This window comes from Leptidea sinapis, chromosome 3, assembly GCF_905404315.1.
Source record: "Leptidea sinapis chromosome 3, ilLepSina1.1, whole genome shotgun sequence".
Taxonomy (NCBI): domain Eukaryota; kingdom Metazoa; phylum Arthropoda; class Insecta; order Lepidoptera; family Pieridae; genus Leptidea; species Leptidea sinapis.
Genome location: NC_066267.1, coordinates 5,339,086 through 5,356,772, shown reverse-complemented (window position 1 = coordinate 5,356,772; position 17,687 = coordinate 5,339,086). Strand labels below are relative to the sequence as shown.

General features: G+C 39.5%; 2 protein-coding genes across 5 annotated transcripts in view; both read left to right on the top strand.

Moving 5' to 3' along the window:
* The window catches only part of LOC126979413 (organic cation transporter protein-like), a 63,039-nt gene extending 54,326 nt beyond the window's left edge, over positions 1-8,713 (top strand). For both annotated transcript variants that reach the window (XM_050828705.1, XM_050828706.1), the window contains 4 exons: positions 20-99; positions 1,346-1,521; positions 1,626-1,780; positions 2,261-8,713. In XM_050828705.1, coding sequence (XP_050684662.1) covers positions 20-99; positions 1,346-1,521; positions 1,626-1,780; positions 2,261-2,330 — 481 coding nt within the window. In that variant the 3' untranslated portion in view covers positions 2,331-8,713. The remainder of the gene's footprint in view (positions 1-19; positions 100-1,345; positions 1,522-1,625; positions 1,781-2,260) is intronic.
* LOC126979408 (organic cation transporter 1-like) overlaps positions 4,158-17,687 on the top strand; it is a 43,834-nt gene continuing 30,304 nt past the window's right edge. For 2 of the 3 annotated variants that reach the window (XM_050828693.1, XM_050828696.1), the window contains exon 1: positions 4,158-4,295. In XM_050828693.1, the coding sequence (XP_050684650.1) occupies positions 4,245-4,295 (51 nt within the window). In that variant the 5' untranslated portion in view covers positions 4,158-4,244. Of the gene's footprint in view, positions 4,296-11,603; positions 11,869-17,687 lie in introns of those variants that run through there. The other variant, XM_050828694.1, reaches the window with a different exon arrangement.

Below are 17,687 nucleotides of genomic sequence, written 5' to 3'. Positions count from 1 at the left end.
ATCAATGGTCTTCTTCCAGGTGGGGACGCAGGAACCTTGTCTGTGGACCGCTGCTCATAGCCGGAGTGCTGTCATTAATGGCAGCTTTTGTACCTAGAGGTAAATAGTCTTCTAGACAACTTTCATTCTAAATGGACACGCATTCGTTTATATAAAAACAATAGGTAGTATTAAAGGCGCTGTTTTGTTTAATGCAGCTTAGGGGCCGTCCATTAATTACGTGAGGCATTTTTGAGAATTTTTCGACAACAACCCTTGGTGAGCATATCGCATCGTAACTTGCATTAACCACAGTAACGCCTATCTTTTGCAGATGATCTAAGGTTAGCTAAAACTATAAGAAGCCTTGCAGACAGAACATTACTTCAAGATGTTTTAAATGCTGTTGCAAATTGGTGTTATATTAATAACATGACTTTAAATGCTAAAAATTTAACTTTATAGTATTCACCTGTAAAAGCAACATTATTCAATCTCATTATCAAATGAACAGTTTTAAACGAATTATCTGAATTGAGAGATCTTGGCGTAATATTTGATGGCAAACTAACCTTTATTCCGCAAATTTAGAATATGGTCACTAAAGTAGGAGTTACATTAGGGTTGGTAGCTGTAGTATGATACAAATGTTCTAGTTGACTAGCTAACGTCAGGGTGTCGAATTTGCGTGACGCCGTGCAAATTGACAGCAAAATGACAGCCATCGTAAAAAATTACACTGATAATTTTTCCATAACGTCCCAAAATAAGTATCACTAATAACTAATATTATTTCTTTTGTTTTCTTTTTGTGTTAATTAATTGTTATAAATTTAATTTACTCTATACTCTAACTAAAAGACTATATCTCAAATACTATGGTGTATCACAGACGAGTAAAAAAAGAAGGACTCCGCGCCGTGATATTAGCAAGTGAAGCACCTTTATGCTAGTGTGTGTTCGGTTACAGGGGATACCAGTTACACAATTTTTTCTCCCTTAAATAATCATATATCGCCACAAATACTTTTATAGTATTGTGTTTTACACTTTTTCACAACGCACGACGGCATTTCTAAAATATTTTATTGCGACGTAAACTGATGTCACAGACGATGGCACATCTCGTAATGGCGACCGATCGGCTTGTATTAGTGTTAGTGTGTGCGTGGGGCTATGTATTTACACGTTTACCGGCTTCTTTTGGTGCTACACTGTTATGTAATTTCACAGGGAGTACTTCCTTTTTTACTCGTCCGTTTGGTATACACTACAATTTTATTAGACTTATATGTTATTTATTTATGTACCTTACTTTGTAAGTTGTAGTTGTTTGGTTTTCCTAATTAAAAAAAACCCTATCCAGGTATCCCTCAAGTGAGTCTGGCGATAATGGCGCGCTTTATGATCAACATGGCGTACAACGCGGCGATCCAATGGTCCGCTGAGTTGCTCCCCACCGGCGCACGCGCGTCCGGTTCCTCGCTCGTTCATGTGAGCGGCTACGTCGCTACTGTAATCTCGCCTTTCATTGTGTTCTCGGTAAGAGACTCTGCCATTTTGTAATGTTCAGTTTTATATTATGGTTAGTTAGTAGGGAGATGGCTGCTGTTACAAAATTATGTACACTACGTGTTTATTTATAGGAAAGATTATGGCGGTCCCTGCCCTTGCTGATATTGGGCATCATCGCTTTACTCGCGGCAGCTGTGGGTCTTCTGCTGCCTGAGACCAATGGCCGACAAATGCCACAGACTATAGAGGAGGGAGAGAGGATAGTTCGAAGTTACACGATTTGCGGGTAAATTATTTTACATTTGGAAAAACCAAGAGTGCATGACTCTTGATCAAATGTTTCAATCTTAATTTTTGTAAATGTTATCTCTTATCGATTTAATTTGAAGAAGGATTAGATTTACGCATAATTTATAAAATTAAAAATTTAATTCAAAAATTTGTATTCACAATGGGACTTTAAAATCAACCATCTACCTTCTGGTGCTGTGAAAAATCATCATTATCATCATCATCAGTCGGAAGACGTCTTCTACTGGGCAAAGGCCTCATAGGACGATCGGTCCTGCGCTGCCCTCATCCAACGTATTCCGGCGATCTTGACCAGATGGTCGGTCCATCTTGTGAGGGGCCTACCAACACTACGTCTTCCGGTACGTGGTTGCCATTCGAGGACTTTACTGCCCCAACGGCCATCTATCCGCCGAACTATGTGCCCTGCGAAAAATATTCTATACCTATAATTAATATGTTTTTTATGTTACAGGTCTAAAGTCGAAGAAGAAGACCCGAGACTGAATTATGAAAAAGAAAAATCAATTACAACGTGTAGTTAATAAGTATTTTGCGTTTAATTATTTTACCAAATGGTAATGTTATTTTATTTTATCCAAACGGGATATCCATCATATAATTAAATACATCGTTATTTAATTATTATTTGTAGTATTTAAGAAAAGCCCTTATTTAGTCTTAATATTGTTATTGAAAATATATTATAGAAATATGCGTTATCGGTACTAATCTTAATTTTTATAACAAATAAGGCGTTTGTACTCCGACTCAATTATTACCCAGGTCTGATGTATGACTTAATTAATTATTACTGTTAAAAGTATTGAGGCAATACTTATTTATTTACTGCACCAGCAAAAGTGTCCACAAATACGTACAAAATAATTAAATCGATTGATTTAGATTAAATTAAATTTCAATACAGACATAATTATTATTTTACAGTTTTTAATTATAATAGATTGAACAAAAATTGTTGGTACATTAACAATGGGAGACTAAATGACAATTAATTAATCACCCCAAAAAAAGTCACCAAACCAAAACAAAAAAAGGTATTGTCGTGAATATGTAAGATCTCTGCATTTTTTTCAAACTATATTATTTTGCTCTGTGGCTTTGTATCTTTATTCAACGCTCTTAATTATTATTAATCTGTAGATAAATCTTATCTATACTTATTGCTTGTTTCTTTGCAATGAAGAGTCTCCGACACTACTAATCCTATTTGAAACAAAAACACAATTCTTTCACTGTTGAGAAGCTACGCTATCCCTGGGTGACATAGGCTATATTGTATTTAATGTAGGCATTAAATCTAAATCTAATCTAATAGGAATAAAAATAATACCTAAAATATTATTTTATTTATTAATTTACTGCGCGTGCGCTGCGAAAAGTATTGACGATAGAATAAATAGTGTACTAAGACATCATTATTTACAAAAAGTGTCGCGACAGCATAATATCTCATAAGTATTCTTTTATTTTTAAATAAATAATTTTATTACCTACTTAATAGGAATTTGTCATGTCATTCATTGCTCTTAATGCTCAAGTTATAAGCTTATTATTATATTATATAATATATATGTGTTGATAAAAATATATTCTTACCCCCTTATTCATAATAGTCTGCTAACTTAAAGCATTGCTAATTCTCACTCTGTCTTCTTCTATTGACCTCAGTCAGAATGAGAAAAAACACTCCTAAGCGGCTGTTTAAAGTTAGCGGACCATTATGAATAAGGGGGTTATTAGTTATCGTTACTACATATATATGTCGCAGCGAAGTTCTCGAGGAATTCGTGCCTGGAAGGGATCCGGGAGCGATGCAGGGCACGCAACGCGCTGCAGAATGGCCGTGTCGCCGCGAGCTTCCATCAATAATTTACATTTAAAGTTTATTATGTGTGAGCCGTTAGGATTTAATTTCAAATTACTTATCATCGTTTGCATTCGTCCGGGGGGTGGGGTGGACCAGACGCTAAGGCTTAGCACGCACTGCGATTAAACGCTTTCTTTTAAACGTAAGTCTGAACACGCAAAAAAATATAACACATAGCTTTCTATACAAGCGCATGCATTAGCGAATTTTCAGTGACTGATTTTAAAAACGCAACTTGCTACATTTTGATCGCGGTTTGTAAAAGCGCGTTTTTTTTGTGACCAATAGTATTAGTATGGTGGCGCACGCACAGCGGTTAACCGCATTCGGTTTTCTATTCAGTCTCGACTGGGCGATCGCAGAGGTTAGACGTTCTTTGCGGTCGCGGTGCTATTGTAAAGAGATTGTGTCATGTCGTCCGATTCAGAAACAACGTCTGTAGACTGCGATAATGTGTCGAAAAACATTATTATTGAAGTTGAAAAAAGGCCAGCATTATATGACAAGTCGTTGAATCAGTACAGAGATAGGAATATTAAGGCCACGCTTTGGCAAGAGGTATACCAAAATGTTTGCAGGGAATGGACAAACTTGTCGGAGGCAGAAAAGAAGAACAAGGGTATGTGTTGTGTTTTATTTTATTATTAAAAATATATTATTAAGTTATATGGCATCGTATTGCCAATTTAAAGCACCAGATCGAGATGTAAAGAAGTCGGCAAATAAATTTCGTATTTGCATCACGTCATTACTAGGACGAAGTCTTATTGGGTGTAAGTTTCGTAGTTCCGAATGTTCCCATTCGCACAAATTTTCTGTAAATTCCTTGACATCGTTTTTTCGCAAGTCGTGGAAAATTATCGGCGGTGGGAGCAGCGTGCCTGCAGTTGCACATGTAATCGTATAGATGGCGTTATAATCAATTCGACGTGAAACCTCCGATAGGTGGCGCTGATTGTATTAACAATAGACAAAACCATCGACTCCTAGTTAATTAAGGTTTTCAATGCAAACGATGAAAAGTAATTTGAAATTGATTCCTAACACATAATATTAAACTTAAATGTTAGTTCTTGACAGCTCACGGTGACATACATATATATATATATATATATTAAATAATGAAATTAGGTATATAATACATGTTTTCTTGCACTGCTAAAGGAATTGATTCTTAAATATTTATTAGTTTTTAAGGTTTAGATTGATGTCTATCTAAAAAGTCTCTTTTATATTTTTTACATTCAAATGTTCAATGTGTATCAATTAATAGTTATTGGAACGAAGTTCCTTACGGCAGGCTTGGAGGGGATAGAGATTTTGCTGCGCGACCGAACTGAAGAAAATGTGATAATAAAACCGTAAGAAAAAACCCGTGGAAAAAAGGGCGTGGAAAAGTGCGTGGAATAAAACGGTTAAATGAGACGTGCGCAGGCGCGACAGTCGCATACACAAGCGAGTAGTGTATATATTATCAATGTTATTATATTAATATATGATAACGATTATAGCAATATTAGAACTATTTTTTTTGCAATTTGTGTCGATTCTACATTAGCCGAAGGAACTTCGTTCCTACCTGGTGTCCCACGACACCACATCATTTTTAAATTAAATTTTATCGGCTGTAAGAAATTATGATTACATGTTAATTAATGTTGAATAGTTTCTCTTCTATAACTACTACATTTTTTTTACAATTTACTTCAAAAGATTTGAAAGAAGAGAAGAGCTCAAAAGAGCTGATAAAATCTGAGAATAGTTGATTATCAGGTAATTTCTAATAAACTCCGACAACAATTCGATAGATATGTTTATCAATCAGATTGTTATAGCTCAATTCTTATATTTTATCTAACAGATAGCTGGTGAACGGCGCGCTTCGTTTCAGTAAAAACTTCGATATTTCGAGCTATGGTTCAAAACGATCAAATGATCTAATCATTTACGGCCGTTCCCAATATTCAATTTATCTCCGATTGTGGCCTCCTTGAGACAAAAATCGTAACTACGAGTATCGTTGACTTTTCTGTCCCAATCAACTTATCGACATTCGACGGTAACTCACCTTATCCGTACACGCTGTCTGTCAATGTGAGGACGTATAGCTTACCAGCGATAGAAGTTTGTATGGAAATTGCAATTCACGCGTCCCAATATAAGGTGATAAGAATGACTTATCGGGTATATTGGGACAGCTTCAGATTATTCACAGCTAATTAGTGACATTAGAAGGTAGTAATTTATCTCTATCTGTAGATATTATCTTGGGAGCGGCCGTTATTCGTAGATAGATTATGACAGCTGTCATACAACGTCGAAAAACAAATGAATTGAGAGTTAACCTCTATTTTGAGCAATGCACGCACACTATTATTTATTATTATTATTATTTGAAGAGGGTGGCTATTTCCTGGTCCTAAAAGGTTCCTAGTAACACCGCGTCCAGAATTGGACTATTGTGTTCGCCACTCATACTAAAGCTCATCGTCAAGCCCTGCCGCCTTTACGAACCGCAGTATTTCCTTGACGCGAGTGTTGCAAACACTATCTGGTTGTACAAAGTAGTTACCAAAGATTGTGTTACGCTTATGCATTAGTGGGCCGCAGTCGCAGAGTAGATGAATAGGTGTTTCATCATCCTCAAGGCAGAACCTGCAAGCTTTGTCGCTTCTGATGCCGACCACACTGAGGTGCTTGTTTAGGCGACAGTGCCCGGTTAGCATCCTAGTGATTATGCATAGATTTTTCCTGTTCAATGATAGGGCTTCATTCGCATAGCTACTGTTGAATGCCCTTATCAGTGCTTTAGAGTGGTTTAAACCTGAAGAGTTGTTCCAGCGTTTAAGTGCTTCTTGTTTACATTGGTTACTCAGGGTGTGTCGGATGGCGCTCTTGGGCAGTCCACAAATGGGTTCCGGACCATATCGGACTGCTTTAGCCCCAGCTCTTGCGAGCTCATCGGCCATTTCATTGCCTATGATTCCGGCATGCCCTGGGACCCATCTGAGAATCACTCTGTTTTTCATGCCTAATGAATTCAGGCATTCAACGCAATTATTGACTAACTTAGACGACGTCAAGTCAGCGTCTAAAGCCAACAATGCTGCCTGACTATCAGAGTGAATGTATATGTTATGATTGAAGTAGCCTTTTTGGATATTGGTTTCCGCGCATTCCAGGATGGCGTACACCTCTGCTTGAAATATGGAGTAAAGCTTCCCAGGTTTGTGCTGGATTTAAACCTGGGGCGATCTCCATAGACCCCACAGCCGACTTCATTTTCCATTTTAGACCCATCGGTGAACCACATGAGGCTCCCGTCCTTCCACGTGACTTTGTTGTTCATCCAGTCGTCCCTGGAAGGTAGTTACACGATATAGTGTTTAACAGAGATTAATTGTGGAATCATCTGATCAGGTAACATGCCTAATATGTGGTCTCGCAGAACTGAGTCCTCTAAGGTCCTAAGCGTTTGCGACATCCAGTTACATGAACCCCCCTGGGCGATTGCCCTCAGCATGCTTGCCTTCGCCTCTTGCTGTATGAACAGTGGAAGAGGCGGTAGGTTTAGCATTGCTTCAATGGCCGCACCAGGAGTAGACGTCATGGCTCCGGTTACCAACATACAGGCAAGTCTCTGCAGGCTATTTAGTCTGTCTGCAGTTGTTTTTTGGTTGGCTTTGTTCCACCACACAATGAAGGCGTATGTGATTGTACACGCACACTAGCACAAATCACGAGTGTAAGACGATCTTTTCACGCACACTAAAGTAATATGCCTGGTCTGTTTTTATCGGTTGTCTAGCAGCAAAAGACTATCTAGACGTATAAATTATCTAAGATACAGCTAATAAGAGATAAGAAAAATCTTAATTTTCACCGTATCTCCATTAATTGTTTTGTTTGTTCTTTTTTATTTATCAACTGTGTCGTTTATATTTTGATAGTCTTAGTTTGTTTCGGTGGTTCTTTTTATTATAGGTACTTTGTTAACAATTTAATTAATAAATATATTATAATAAGTGTAATGTTCATCGTTTGCTCACGATTGAAACAACTAATCTTAACTATGTAGCACTACACCCGAACACGTCCGCACGCAACCAACAGCCGATTAGAACAGTCCTTCCGCTGTACTGTGCATTCCTTATATAGCACTCAACGTCACACGGCTAACGTCACTGTCGATGTCGTGACAGTGACAATGATAGTTAACACATACTCTGTTACGACTAGATGTCAGTATACTACAATAAGTATATATAATAACAAGCCCATCTGATTTTATTATGCTGGTTTCTGCAGATTTTCTTAAAAAAAAATATATCCAATAATACCCGTCAAATAAAACCCGATACGACTTGCACCTATACCTTCGAAAAAAGGCCGTAATGGCCGGCCTCGTTGGGCTAAAATTATTTGTTAGTCATAGACGACCTAACAGCCCCATGATAATGCATGTCAATGTGTGCGTTAGCTAGTGGAGTAATATTCAAAATACTAATACGCGAATACCAACCGTGGCTGACTTTTTACGACTTGTCAATCAAACTCGGTTACAGTCGAAAATTATTCGCGCACACTTTCCCCCTTATTCATAATAGTCTGCTAACTTAAAGCATTGCTAATTCACATTCTGTCTTCTTCTATTGACCTAAGTCAGAATGAGAAAAAACACTCCTTAGCAGCTGTTTTAAGTTAGTGGACCATTATGAATAAGGGGGTAACCCCCTAAGTTAAGTTAAGTCTATACACTAGCTTGTTAAGTCTATGCCTTGTGCAGGAAGAGAAAATATTAAATAAGACTAACTTTTAAAAAGTTATGTAAAGAGCAATGAAATTATAGTAGGTACTTATATTCTTACTCTTAAAACTCTATCACTTAATAAATTTACTGTACAATGCTTGCCTAGGCATGTGTCATGTCTTAAAATGATTTAAAATGACTTATTAACGTTAATGTTGTTGTTGAACTGTGATAGAAGTCAATTTAAGAATATTGTATCAATCTAAATAAAATTCTAATTAATATAACGAGCTTTCATTCTATATCCCTATCTATGTGGTATTAAGTAATTTTATGGGGAAATAAATGGGGGGGGGGGGGGATGATAGATCGAGGATGGTACCGGTGCTAGGGACTTCGAACATTCAACAAGTTACTATGAAGTACTTAAGACAGACGTTTTCAACTGGTGTGCCGCGTATATTTTTCATATGTACCGCGTATATTTTCAATTGTGCCGCGTGTACTTTAAGGTGTGCTGCGATTGCTGACTTAAAATCAGGAATAGCATTACATTTACTAAATAATGAAGATTAAATTTTTAACCATATATTTTCATTTTCGTTTCTTTTTAGGGTTTCGTACGTACGTAGGTGTGAAGGAGACCCTATTAATAAGCCTCTGCTGTCCGCTATGTTATACATATTATGGGTATACTATACGAAACCCTCTACGCGCCAGTCCGACTCGCACTTGGCTCTTTTTTACTGGGGTGCGGTGAAACTTTCATGAAGAAAAGTATGCCGTATAAACCAAAAGGTTGAAAACGCCTGACTTAAGGATACTAGGCGGAATCATAGAATAAAACTAGCCTAAACTATGACACAAAACAGTAATACAACAGTACTTTAACTTCAAACTGGAACCCCCGAATCGCACTCACACACATACACTTTATTTACAAAGCCGTTAAGCAATTTTGGGGAGATAAAACTATTGGTTGCCACCGAGACTGGTCGCTGTCCGAGTTAAATTAGCTGCGCCGCGCCGTCCGCATCGACAATCCGTAATTTTACTTTTTGTATGTACCAACCCTAGCTCACCTAGCTTCGCCCAGACGTAGGTATAAATTTCAAGGAGACCGCTGAGTTACGCTACTGTTCTTTCATTGCGTATAATGCGCGATCCAAATACTAAGGAGCTAATTCCAAACGTGGCTGACTGTTTACGACTTGTCAATCAAAATCGGTTACAGTTACAATAGATTCGCTTCCGTTTTTATACCGCTGCATTTCAGCTAGGGCTGTTCATTTCTCTCGGTATACGCTTAAGCGTTAGCAAAGGCCACAATACGTTCCCAGATCTAAGTGATTCGGCCCCAAACTTATATAAAAAATTGGACCAGCCATCGCGTTCCTCGCCGTATTTATTAATGTAATGTAATTAATTTTAAGAGACGTTTGACCGTTTAGTTGCTAATGTAGCTTTCGTATGAGTTGCCAAAACTAAAATATTTTTGAGTTTTTATAATAATAATTATTTCCTTTTTATTTTATTTTTAACTTACGAAAGTTACCTACTCCATAGATTTCGTATTTTTGTGCATCACTGTAGTCTCTAAATATTTATTTGGTAACGAGTTTCTTGCCTCTTCTCTTCACTTGTTAAAGCTCTAGTTTTCCGATGTGATTTTAAGTCGGCAAATGGTAACATGTAGGTAGGTATAACTTTTCCATTCATAAGCGCTTCCCTATGTGCTATATTTAGATCAAAGTGAACAAATAATTTTCATTTTCGACAATGTCTAGATTATAGGCTTTGATGACTCAATCAAGTTTTTGTTGTTATAGATAAAAAAATCTCAAATTATAACCTAAAAAAGTAGTTTCAGACATCGATAGACTAACGGCCTTTCCCAATATACTATCTACAGGCTGTCAATAATCTGAAGCCTTATATTGGGACGCGTGAATTGCAATTTCCATACAAACTTCTATAGCTGGTAAGCTATACATCGTCACATTGACAGACACTAGTCGACCCGGACGACTATATTACGATCGCGAAGGCGACACCAACACCATCACCGACACCAAACCAACCACACCGCTCTCGAAGACGTAGGCGCGGCCGTGTACATCAAACCGCTGACACTCGTCACTTTGACGATTTCCAGCGGCCACAACCTAATATAATACGATTCACACACTTTGATAGAAGCCCGACGAGATAGTCCTCGTCCTGTAATCGTTTAACACCACTCACACTCACACTCACATCACAAATCACACACCTACAATAACACTGCACACAAATAGTCACACACATACATATATCACCGCACTCGCCGGCGAGTGCGAAGTCTCGTCAAACCTAGAGTCCACTGGACTAACAGATATATTAGATCGTTAGTGATCTTCTCTCCATCCAGCCTAGTGAGCAGGCGGTCCGAGGTTCGAGTCTCCTTCCGAGACGCCCCGCGCCTGTGAGCTACATTTTCGGCCTCCAAGGCCCCCGCCCGGCTTCGCTGTAAAAGTCTTCAGGGCTATCAGCACAGAGGAGGTTTTTAGTCGGTAGGGAGTGTTCACACCCGAGCCCGACATATGGGCCCCGTTTCGGGGTCTTCAATACGTAAATGTATTTTACTCCTCTCGAAAAAAAAGCGTGTACGGACAAGGTGAGTTTATTGGTACAGAAAAGTCATCGATAGTTACGATTTCTATCTCAAGTAAGAGATAGACTGAATATTGGGAAAGGCCGTAAGACGAGTCTACGTTGTCATCTAATATATTTGCTTAGCTTTAATTGCCGATCCCGTGTTGATTGTGCCTCATTATATACATATAAATAGATAGATGAGATGGTGAAAACTTGAACAAACTTGAATTTTGAAAGCTAAAAGTACCCTTATAAAATTAAAAAATATAAGTAAATACAGTGTTGGACCAAGTTTTGATCTGATAATTTTGTATAGCGCCATCTAGTGGCGACATCCGAAATGACATATCACCCATATCCAACTGATCTAACAGAATCAAAATCGATTATAAGGGACGTTAAGCATTCAAATTCAAATATTTTTATTCAAAATAGGATTTATAATCACTTATTGAAAGTCAAAATCTACCACCCATTAACGATAAACATATTACAATTTTTAATTTTTGAACAGTTCTAATTAGCAGATATTTACCCATTGAAGTTTGTTCTTCTCGTCACGAAAATGTTTCCTTATTGCTATCAGTATACAAATGAATGTTATCTAATTAAACATAACATCATAACCAGATAGCTTTGGTATTGATAACTTCAGTATAAATCACATAATATGGTAGACAGTAGTAGGTTATAATCTCTGAAACTTTTTTTTTTGCTTTTAATACAAATAAAATTATTGATTATTTACAAATCTTAACTGAGAATGGAACAGAAACAACTGAATGGCGCGAATATTAATTCAAAGGTAAGTTATATGCCTACTGTGGATTCTGAGTGTTATTCAATTATTATTTTACTTATCCATGAGACTTTAACCTAATGTTCCATTTATTTATACCGACTGCACTAAAATCATAACAAACATAATTATTATTAACGAAAGTTAATGTGTTAGAAGGACGCAATGATATTTATACTATAATATCATTGCAAGGACGTTGATTATTTGGTATAGAAGACATAATTAGGGGCGTACAGTACTCCCAAATTAATAATGCGCATACAGATCTTCGCCACTTTTCGGCAACGGTCGTTTTTCCCGACCGTCGGGAGACGATATCTATATAGAGTGGTAAAATGCATAATTTAGTAGAATTATATTACAATAATAATAACAAGAGGGGTGTGAAATAGGAGCTCTATATAATTATCCACATAGACTGAACACGAGCAGTCGGCACCAATACTTAAAGATAAAGACGACTGACTGACCGGATACCAGTAGCACAGCCGACCGCCCGATTTGTTTTCGTATTGTGAACACATGATTTGACTCCTATTTCTTTCGCACAAGGTGCAAAATGCAAGTGCATTGTTTAGGGCTCTTACGATTGAATGATTCGGGTGTTTCCGGGAATACGCCCATTAGCGAAGAACTGTATGCGCATTATTAATTTAGGAGCACTGTAGCATAAATTAATAAAAACTATTGCTGCTTGCTGAAAAAAGGCAAGGAGAGTGTATATGTAATTTGAATTGTTTGTAAAATTTTTGGAAAAAGTGACAGATAATTATGATGAATTAATATTTCCTTTAATTTTATGCAAATATTTTTTTTTCTTTTGTGAGAAATCTTTACCCTTCATAAGGTAACCAAGCAATTTTTTACACGAGGCCCCACCACGCTAGGCCACTGGACATAATCAATATAATTTATTCGTAATAATTGTAGAGTTATTTTGGGGATATGCAAATAGAGGTACCTACTCTACAAGATATGTGTTATTATTTTTCTATTATTAATAATTATTATAGAATAAATTCGTTTTAAAAAAATTATATAAAGTCACGTCATAACAATATCATTTTCATTAAATGTATTATTAATTATTCATATTTAATAATTAATGAAAAACGTATCCCTTTGTTGTAAATCTTTAATTCAGTGTTAAATTTTAACATAACATATTTTCAATAAAAAAAACGAATAATTTTTAATTTTTATGCTCCCCGCCAGATTTCATAGTCTGCTTTTATGGTTCTATTAGAAAGAAAAAGTTTCTTCCTTCCTTAAAGGCTCCTGTGATTCCTCTGGTGATGCGCGAGAGAATGTGGACGGCGCGGCGGTGATCACTTAAAACCAGGACACCCTTAAGCTCGTTTGTCCTCCTCTTCCATAAAACAAAATAAAGACTTCATTTATTTGTTGCATTGTTTTTTCAAGATAGCCGTATATAAATTCTGAACTATAACTTACCCAATATGATGAAAGACACCAGCAATGTTTGTATCGTAACGTGGCCTAGATAGCGTCCAACTTGTCCCCTATATTAAATTAATAAAATACATTTCTATACGCTAATAACAAGAGAATTTTATTGGCAGTTGTTACTTGTTGACATTACGCAGCTTAAATAAATTATAAGCGGAGTATTATTTCCAATTCCTGACCCACTCTCGTGTCAATTGGTGTCAATTGGTGTCAGTTAGTCAGTAAGATTGGAAAGATGCCATTGGTGCCCAGGAACGATTTTTTTTTTTGAGAGTAGGAAATACATTTACGTATTTACGCTCCGGAACGGGGCGTAATATGTCGGACTCGAGTGTCACCCCATACCGACTAAAACCTCCTCTATGCTGTTAGCCCTAGCTTTTACAGCGAAGTAGGACGTGGGCCGTGGAGGCCGCAAAGACTACGCAACAACAGTCGCGGGGCGTCTCCTAAGGAGACTCGACCTCGGACCGGCTGTGTGCTTGTGGAAGGGAGAGAGAATGTAGATGAAAAGATGAGAAGAACAAACTCGCCGGCGAGTGTGGTGATGTTTTGTGTAATGTATCTAAGTGTGTATGTATGTGTTTATGAGTGTATGTATGTATGTTTGTATGTATGTAAGTAGTGTAAAAGTTTGTGTGCATGTATGTTTGTGTTTGTGTCTGTTTGTGGAGTGTGTTTGTGATTGTGTAAGTGGTGTATGTCAGTCCGTCAGTCAGTCCGTGATTGAGTGTGAGTGGAGTGAAATGCTTACAGGACGAGGACTAACGTCTCGTCGGGTATCAAAAGAATGTGTGGTGTATCTAGGTTGCGGGCCGCTGACCATCGTCAGAGTGACGAGTGCCAGTGGTTTGCGGCGGTTGACCGCGCCTACGCCTGCGAAGGCGGTGTGTGCGTGTCTGTGTCGGTGTTTGTGTGGGTGTCGCGTTCGCGATGGTGATGTCTTCATCCGGGTCTACCGTGACATGCCTGGGACGTCTTATTGGGTTGAGACTATGGTGAAGGGAGGTGTAGCCACATGCCTTCCTTACCAAGATGTTGGGATGGTCAGGAGCCTTGTCAAAGAAGCGTCGCGAGATCTCTTTGAAGTGTTGAGCTATCGTCGGGAGCTCTAGATCGCGGTGAAGATCTACGTTTCGGATGAACTACGGAGCTCCGGTTGCCATGCGCGTGAATTTATTTTGAAGTACTTGCAAACGACGTAAGTAGCTCGGTCGGGTGTGCGCGAACACGACGCTTGCGTATGACAGTATGGGCCGTACGATGGTTTTGTACAGCGTCACTTTGTGTTTGAGCGGAAGTTTGCTTCGCCCACACACAAGGCGACTGAGGACAAACCGGGCTCTATTGCATACCGTATCGATATGATTCTTGAAGTGCATATTGCTGTTGAACGTGACTCCTAAGTATTTGTAATCCCTCGCCCACGGTATGGGTGTTTCATACAATTTAATAACGTCGGTCGGTCGTAGGCTCGTATGATGCGCACGAGCCTGTCTGGCACTCCCAGTTGATACAGCTTGAATACTAAGCCGTTGTGCCATACCTTGTCGAAGGCCTTCGCGACATCGAAAAACACGGCTGCCGTGGTAGCGTGAAATTGACGCCGTATGAGAATGTACTCGGTGAGTCGGTGAGCCTGCTGGGGACACGAGTGAGACACGGTTCTGAATCCGAACTGTATGTCGGGTATCAGGTTAAGCTCCGCGATATAATGATTAAGACGCGCGAGAATTAATCTTTCGTAAAGTTTCCCGATCGAGTTAATTAAGCTAATAGGCCTATAGCTACTCGGATTAGCTTTAGGTTTATTGGGTTTTGGGATACCGATAACAATGGAATCATTCCATTGTTCGGGGAACGCGCTATTAGACAAAAGAATATTAAAAATGGTAACCAATAAAGTAATAAGAGTCGAGGGTAGGATTTTAAGAACCCTATTGTTTATAGTGTCGGGTCCCGCGGCCTTCTTGGAGTGAAGCTCCTTAATAATTAGCTTCACCTCTTCGTAAGAGGTGGGTTTTATTACATCGCCTGAAGTGCTCAGAGCGGAGCGACGTTCAACTTCACGATCAACTTCGTCAACGTGTGTCGGGTTGGCTGCTGCATTTGGAGAGCACTGACTCTCGAGACTGTCGGCGAGGCATTCAGCCTTCTCATCGTCATCGAGCGCCGGCTGCAGTCCCGGTCTATCCAAAGGAGGCATGACAGTGGGCGGCTCCTGTTTGAACGCGCAAGGCAGCTTCCAGAAAGCCACATGTGATGGCTTAAGGTTACCGAGCAAGCGGTCCCAACGTTCGCCGCGGAGTTCCGCGATACGTTTCCGTACCACCCGCTGTAAGTAGCGGAGGTGGCGCCTATTCTCGAGCGACGGATACCTATCGTAAACTCTAGTGGCTCTGTGCTTCTGCGTGAGTCAGTCCCTGACCTCTGGTGGCAGGTTTAGGCGATGCGTTTGCATCGTCGGGACCTGCCTGGAGCAGGCCTTGATCCTGTTCTGGATGTGTGACGTCACATGAGAAATAGCGCTGTGAGCCGTGGCAACCGAGTCGATAACGTCCGGTATAAGGTCAAGGTCGTCGGACTTGATACTCTCGAGATCCTTTTCCAGCCGTTGCCAGTCGATCACTGTTTTCGTCGGTGGTTGAAAGTTAACCGGTGGGCCTAGATTTAGGACGACGGGCCGGTGGTCTGACTCTAATTCGTGAAAAACTTCGATTGAATTTACATTGAGCGTTACGTTTTTAAGTAACGCAACGTCTAGTATGTCGGGTCGCTGCGCGACGATATCCGGTGTACGGTGGTTTGGTTCCGTACAGAGTAAAACACAAGTTAGGCTCAAATGGTATATTGAAACCTTAACTTATGCTATATGGTAAAATGGTAAAATGTTGGTATGGTAATGAGCACGCGAATCGATCGGCGGCTTGTCGCGAACTGGTTACAATATTACTTAGGAAATAACGCGAGGCGACGTAAACGCTGATACGCGAAACGTGATGTACAGTCGACATGCTGTTGACCGTACATGCTGCCACCGCGAGAGAAGAAAGAGTGGTGGTGAAGATGGTACAAAAAAGAAATGGTTATGGTTAGCGAGTGACGTGAGACAAGGTGATAAACAAATTTGCATTATCTAATGGTAACCTTAATGTCTCTAGCCACAGTAATCACTAAAATTATGCCTATGCACTACAGGAGAAGTGGATTGGTCTTTCACTTCATCACTACACTTATCACTATTTTTACTAGCACTAGATTGCCCGTGGTTAACTACACTTACACACTGGTCACTAACACTATACACAAACGCTGCGTTCGTCAGACCCCGCGGCTCAGGGCGCGGCGGGTGCGACGCGGCTGGCCCTGCGCCAGCGGCTGCCGGCGCGGGCGGCGCGCTGGAGTCCTGGCGTCGGCTGCGGCGCGGGCACCACCGCCGCACGGCGTACGCGGCGGCCCCGGCCACCAGCACACCCGCCACCACGTATATCGCGACGTAGTGGTGAACGTCGTGATAAGATATACCACCCTTTAGACCACTCTCTGAATTCATTTGTTTTATTTTTGCGCCTATATCATCTAGCTCCTGATCGTAACCACCCATCACTGATGCTGGCTCCGAAATCAGCGACACGAACGTCTTATTCTGGTTAAAGATGTGGTTGATGGGGTGAATGTCTATAGCTGGTATATCCGTCTGTATGGTTAATGTATTGTTCTGAAGCCTCCGAGCATAAATGGTAATGTCTTGTCCTTTCAGAACACAATCTGGACCCAACCTAATAATGCCGCTATTATTAAGATGATTGGAAAACATTTGCTCTCCACAGATGATACGTACTGGATACGAGTCGCAGCAAAAGAAAAAGTATGTATTGACCTCGCTTAGCTGAGACCACCAATCTAGACATTTGGCAGTTTTGGTTCTGCACTGCTTCGTCTCCTGGTCTTTGGAGCACATGACGTCATCATGCCTCATATGAGAAATTGGTTTTTCCAAAGGACAAAGTTGTGTCTCAGTATCTAAATGAAGACAATTATTTAATTCTAAGTGTGATATGGTCATAAATGAGTCTCTTCGTAAGTTGATCGCAATGTAATCCGAAACTGGAACTAGGGTGACCATGGTTTTGCCGTTCCGTCTTGGTACAGGATAAATTTTATATACTTGGTAATGGTCTCTACTCACTAATGGTATTCTAATTTCAAAAATAAAATAGTCATTTAGCATTTTCGCTCTGACCTTGAGTAAATGGTACATTTTGGTTAATTCTGTATGCGTGTTCTCTATTGGTAAACTTAAATCGTTGGACAATCTTCCGGAAATAATATTTAATTCTTCTAGAAGCTGG